Source organism: Chrysochloris asiatica, unplaced genomic scaffold, assembly GCF_000296735.1.
Source record: "Chrysochloris asiatica unplaced genomic scaffold, ChrAsi1.0 scaffold00376, whole genome shotgun sequence".
NCBI classification, from domain to species: domain Eukaryota; kingdom Metazoa; phylum Chordata; class Mammalia; order Afrosoricida; family Chrysochloridae; genus Chrysochloris; species Chrysochloris asiatica.
The window spans coordinates 247,883-254,741 of NW_006408894.1; the positions used below are offsets into that span (position 1 = coordinate 247,883).

Here is a 6,859-nt window from a genome sequence, read left to right on the forward strand (position 1 = left end):
ATTTTTGTTTTCTTTACATTGAGACAGATATTGTAAAATTATGCTTACTTTTTTCGCTATCTTGAATTTCCATAATAAATTATAAGAGTGCCTTTTCTACAACCACTCCTGCCAACACAAAGGATTCTCAAGTTTGTTTTAAATTTCTTTTGACCTACTTTAAAACTTTAAATAAAATACTTAAATTATAATTTCCTGAATGTAATGTGAGAGCCGGGCCTTTTAAAAAGTCTGGTAGTAGAATTCCAACTAGAGTTTCAACTGGTTATGGCGTTTCCTGTCTGGATGTATTACAACTGTTAAAGCACTTGAATGTGTAGTTCATTTCTCAGGTCTCCAGTTTCCCTCATTTAATGCAACCTAATGTACTTCATAAAACTGAATACAATGCTAAATGAAGGAAAAGTAAAGTTAATAAAATTACGAAAAGTGAAAATTACAACATTTATGACTATATCATAACATGGAATGTTCTTCCTTTGTCATTGTCTAACTCTTTGGTTCAAGTTTAAACTGTTCTTTCATATTGGTCATTGATGTTCTTCTAATAACTTTATTATATCATTTCTGATTTCTTTTTTTAACCACCAATAGACTGAATAATTAGGTAACAAAGATGGTAAGAACTATCCATTGGGTAGGAGTTTTGTATTTTATTTTTTTGATTTAATGATTATATTATGAATATCTTCTATCATTATTTCTTTAGTAATAGATATCAGTATAATTTTAAGTAACTTATATTCTGTTTTAATATATAATTTGTTTGACTATTTCTCTACTAGCCATTTGGGCTTTTTGTATGATTTGTACTTTTGACGTTCTTTCCATTTTGATAAACTATCACTGATTTTTAGTAATACATATTTCTAAAATTTGACTGTTTTTGGGAAATGACAATAAAACATTAACTTCAGGGGGAAAATAAAGAGTCACCTACGAAGTCCAGTGGGAAAAGGATTTGTGTTGGCTACTTCTGTGCTTAAATAATTTTTCACTTACTTCAGCTTTAGAGCTGTTTTCTAGAGTTCACCAGAAAAGTTACTGCTACTATACAGTCAGTTATAGTATCTCTGGTAGTGTAGTGGTTACGAATCGGGCTGCAAACTTCAAGGTCAGCAGTTCGAAACTACCAGCTGGGAGAAAGAGGAGACTTTCTGCTCCCTTAAAGATTTGCAGCCTCGGAAACCCTGTACAGGGTCGCTATGAGTCGGAACCGATTCCACGGCACATAACAACAATAACATACAGTCAGTTGGAGTCCTGGTGTGGCGCTGTGGGTTAATGCGCCAGACTGCAAAACTGTTTGAACTGCAAGGTCGGCGGTTCAAGCTCACCAGCTTGGAAACCCTATACAGGGTCGCTATGGGTTGGAATCAACTTGACGGCACTTGACAACAACAACAACATACAGTCAGTTAAGGAGGTCTGGTAGCGTAATGATTACGAATTGGGCTGCCAACTGCAAGGTCAGCGGTTCGGAACTACTAGCTGTTTCGCGGGAGAAAGATGAGGCTTTCTGCTCCTGTAAAGATTTACAATCTCGGAAACCCTGTACAGGGTCGCTATGAGTCGGAACCGACTCCACGGCACATAACAACAACAACATACAGTCAGTTGGAGTCCTGGTGTGGTGTTGTAGGATAAGCACCGGACTGTTAACCAAAAGATTGGTGGTTCAAGTCCACTAGCTGCTCCTTGGAAACCCTATGCAGGACAGCTGTGAGTCAGAAATGACTCCACGGTACTGCACAACAACAAATATAGCCAATTAAAGTGTCCTGGTGGTGCTGTACATTATAATTGTTAGAATTGGACTGCTATATGAGTTCATGAGTTCAAAACCACCAGTCATTCTGTCAAGAAAGGTGACTCTATCTGCTCCCATAAAGATTTACAGTGTCAGAAACCCCCATGCAGGGTCGCTACCACTCGGTGGCAATGAGTTAAAACCAAAAAAATTTATAGCCATTTAATTCAACAAATATTTAATTAATGCCAAAAATGGAGCCCTGGTGTGGTGCTACAGGATAATGAGCTGGACGGCAAGGTCGGTTTGAACCACAAGGTCGCTGGTTCAAACTCACCAGCCGCTCCTTGGTACCCTACACAGGGTCGCTATGAGTCGGAATTGACTCTGCAACACGTAACAACAATGGAACAGCACAACTATTTTATCAATTTCTATTACATAGATATATTTTATTCTTATTTAAATATAATTAACTTAGAAGTTAAAACTGTATGTTACTGTTTTTGCTGTTAAATGTCATCCAGTCGATTCCGACTCATAGCAACCCTGTATAGGATGTCCGAGGAGTGGTTGGTGAGCTTGAACCACCGACCTTGTGGTTCAAATTGACTTTGCAGTCCAGCGCATTAACCCACAGCACCACACCAGGACTCCAAAGAATATTTATTTATAGATTTATTGAAATTATAAACAGATAAGGGCATTGAACCAAGTAAGTGACAGTACTAAATATAAAGAAATTCCTTCCCATCTCACTCCATTAGAAATAGCCATAAAGTTAAACTATTTTCCTACCCTCCCCCAAATAGAAAAATTTCCTCTTAAAGCATCTACCAATTTTTACTAGCCCAGATGAGACTCAGTTGCTGATCTTTATTTCATTCTGTCTCCTGATTTGTCCTACTATTTATTTAGTGACCACAAGACATCTTTAAAGTGTTAAAGAGTAAAGGTATCACTTTGAGGACTAAGGTATGCCTGACCCAAGCCATGGTATTTTCAATTGCCTCATATGCAAGTGAAATTTAGACACTAAATAAAAAAGAACATAAAAGAATTGATGTATTTGAGTTTTGGTGTTGGAGAAAAATATTGGAAGTACCATGGGCTGACAATAGAACGAACAGAACTGTTTTGGAAGAGGTACACCCAGAATATTACTTGGAGTCAATGATGGCAAGACTTGGTCTCTCATACTTCAGACATATTATAAAGAGGAACCAGTCTCTGGAAAAGGATATCATGTTTGGTAATGTGGAGGGTCAGCGAAAAAGAGGAAGATCCCCATTGAGATGGATTGGCACAATGGCAGCAGCAATGGGCTCAAGGGTAACAAAACTTGTAAGAATGGTGCAGGACTGGACAGGGTTTTGTTCTGTTGTACATAGGATCGCTATGAGTTGGAACCTACTCAACATCACCTAGCAACAATGTTTTAGGTACTAATGAGTCCTGGTGTGGCGCTGTGGGCTAATGCGTCAAATTGCAAAGTCGTTTGAACTGCAAGGTTGGTGGTTCAAGTTCACCAGCTGCACCTTGGAAACCCTATACAGGGTGGCTATGGGTTGGAATTGACTCAACAGCACTTAACAACAACAACAATAATGACCACACAGTGAACATGAAAGATGAAGTTCCTGCCATCTTAGTACATAATTTTCCTCTTCATCATCTCAAACCTTCAAGGTCAATATCCAGCTTAAATCCAGTTCTCCACTTAACATCTGTCTTGTGTTCAACTCATACTTTATGCCACAACCTGTTTATCTTCACCTCTTCTTAGCCACCACTTAAGAAATGTCCATCACATCCTGGGATATAAATCATGATTGGATGACTGTGCTAGACATGCTGCAAATCTGGGGACAGATAGGAAAAACTTTACCTAGCCTTCTCTACACACACACTCACACAAATTAGGACAGTATTATCAGAAATTGCTAAAGCTCTACTCAGTATTCACTGTACAGATACGCAGAAGGAAAAAAAAAATCCACAGGCAGACTGAGCATTCCTATTTGGATTTACATGAATCGCACAAGTGTCTACTGTTCAAGTGACAGCAAATTACTAGGGCAATGAAAGAAAGAGAGCTGAAGTATCTGAAGATGGTCCCCTTTCCCTTCTAAATATCATCAGCAGCAATGGAGTAAAGAAGGTCATGCTTGCTGTATAACCTACCTAGCATATATAAGAGAATTCTAAAACTTAGGAATTTTTACATGTCACCCTTCCCACACATACACACACACAAGTAACTAAACAAATAAATAATTTTGTAATAAATACCTTTGCTCCTCTATTCTCTAACTTCTAGAATTAGCTACTCTTTAATTGAAGTATGCTGAGGTAGTCAATGTCTTGCATTCATTTTATTCCCAATGAAGCTATTTGATTTTGATCATGAACAATGGCAGAGGAGTGGTGGATGGGGGACGTGGAAGAGGACAGCAAACTTTTGTTATGTGTCTGACTTTTTATTTATTTCCTTGGAAATAAAGACAGCACATCATTTCCACTATATATAATTAAGAAAAATACTAAATTTATACAAGAGTAAGGCTTCTGTTGAAGCTGAGAAAATGTCAATTACTTAAGAAGTGAGTAATATTTCAAAACCAAGTTTTAAAAAGCAACTACATGACATACTAGTTTATAACAATCTTTAGGTCAGAAACCTTTTTTACTGTATGTTGTTGTTAAGTGCCGTCAAGCTGGTTCTGACTCATAATGACACTGTATAGGGTTTTCAAGGGTCAGTTGGTGAGCTTGAACTGGTGACCTTGTGGTTTTCTGTCCAGTGCTTATCCTACAGCACCACACCAGGTGTCCTCTTTATTGTATGTTGTTGTTAAGTGTCATTGAGTCAGTTCTGACCCATAACGACCCAGTATACGGTTTCCGAGAAGTGGCTGGTGGGCTTGATCTGCTGCCCCTGCGGTTCAAACCAGCTTTTCAATCCAGTGCATTAACCCACAGCTCCATACCAGGACTCCCTTTACTGTATTGTTGTTGTTAAGTACTGTGGAGTCTGTTCTGACTCATAGTGACCCTGCGCAGGGTTTCCGAGGCCGAGGTTGTAAATCTTTACGGGAGCAGAACGCCTCATCTTTCTCCTGCAGAATTGCTGGTAGTTTCAACCTGCTGACCTTAAGGTTGGCAGCCAGACCCATAACCACTATGCTACCAGAGTTCCATACTGTATACTACTATATTAATAACAATCCAGCTGCTCCTTGGAAACCCTAAACAGGGTCACTATGAGTTGGAACCAACTCAATGGCACTAAACAACATCAGCTATGTATTTACTTTTTATAGAAAAGTCATATACCTATCACCAGATCCCACAACTATGAAATTTGAGATATTTCTTTAGCTTTATTTTAAAGATACATTCTTAGCAGCTGATGGTCATTGAGCTCACTTATCACCACTAAAGTACATTTGTTAAAATGTTGTGAATATTTTTTTTAATGTCTGTTTCAATTTCGTGGTGTTTGGTTAACATTATTAAAAGTGCTCACCCAAAAAACGTCAAGGGTAACTATACTCTTGTTTTCATGCAACTGAAATATAGAAACATTTCAGTTACAGAGAGTTTTATTGGCCACCATAATTCCTAGGAAACTTTTTGAGCATGTATGATATGCCAAACACTGCACTAAGGACTTTATAGGATAGCAAATCTTCAAATAATCCTATGAGATATTCTTGTAATCCTCACTCTCCAGATTAGGACTCTGAGGCTGAGTGAGGTTGCTACCTCAATTTGTCCAGTCACTCACCAAGTATTAGGCAAAACTAATACTTGGTGAGCTAATAGAATTATATTTGTTAAAATTGTATTTAATGTCTATGAAAAATATTTTGAAGGATTAAAAAAATGTAATGCTTACCATTAATAATCAGATAAGTAGTAAAACATAACATTTTATGTAGTCATGGTTTAAATTAATAAACTTTTATATAAATAGACTGAACCCTGATGGAAAATATACTAACCAGGAGAGATATAAGAAGCCAACACATTTTTTCAGATGAAGAGAAAGGATCAGAACAGCCTGTCAAATAAAAAAGATCTAGGGATTTACAAGAGATTGATCAAAATGTCTTGGATTTCAAGCCCAAGTTTTCATTTTCTGTGTATAACAAATTAAAGAAATATTTCATCTCATTGGTTTTATTTCTTAAACAGAAAACTTAAGATTTGTTTCATAAACAATAAAAATTACGACTTACGTGTCAACTGAAATGAGTTTCTTTTCTCCGTTGTCAGGGGCATAGTTCCAAGTTGTTTCAACAATTCCAATGTAATAATGCTTATCTTTTGCCCAGGCTGAGTTGCTGTATAAAAACAAAAAAATAGTAAGCCACAAAACCTTCATTTTCCCCTTCTCTTGGAACCTTAGAATCATGAAGTGAAATCAGAAGCAGGCAGTTTTATAAATAAGGGTTTCTCAATTTATTTGCTTGGTTGACACAGTTCAACATTGCACAAGAGTAAATTGTTTCTTTAAAGCAAATAACATCTCCTAGTTCAGTTCAGTTCTCAGAAACCCTGGAAAAAACAGTTATTTGTTGACAGGATTCTCTGATTACAAGGAAGAAACGAACAGTTATTGTTGGAAGGATCAGAGTGTACATAACTGTTTCTTTTTCTATTCAGCGTGTAAATTCCAGAAAGGCAGAGACCATCTCTTAATGCATTCTTTGTTTCTCCAACAATATGCCATAGTATAGTGTCAAGCATTCAGAAAGCTTTTCATAAAGCAGGATAACCAATACACAAAGTGAATAAAAAGATGCCACTTCTTACTATTTATAAAAATCTAACAAAAACTTTTTAAAAACATGAAGCATCTTATTTAGCATGCCAAATTTAAGTAATAAAAAATTAAAACTTCATTTTGAATGATTTATCCATTCTGTGAGCTCTGAACACAACAGCATTGAAATGGTGCCATATTATTCTGTATCACCATATGCAAACATGCATTTGAATTACGGTGGTGGTGAAGAATAGTGATTATACCAAAGACTGCCAGATGAACAGACAAAATTGTCTTGGAAGAACAACAGCCAGAATGCTCATTGGAAGTAACAG

General features: G+C 36.9%; 1 protein-coding gene across 1 annotated transcript in view; it reads right to left on the minus strand.

The window, feature by feature from the left end:
- CP (ceruloplasmin (ferroxidase)) overlaps positions 1–6,348 on the minus strand; it is a 91,994-nt gene extending 85,646 nt beyond the window's left edge. The window contains exon 1 of the mRNA XM_006876360.1: positions 5,995–6,348. Coding sequence (XP_006876422.1) covers positions 5,995–6,170 — 176 coding nt within the window. The 5' untranslated portion in view covers positions 6,171–6,348. The remainder of the gene's footprint in view (positions 1–5,994) is intronic.
- Between the last annotated feature and the right edge of the window lie 511 nt (positions 6,349–6,859).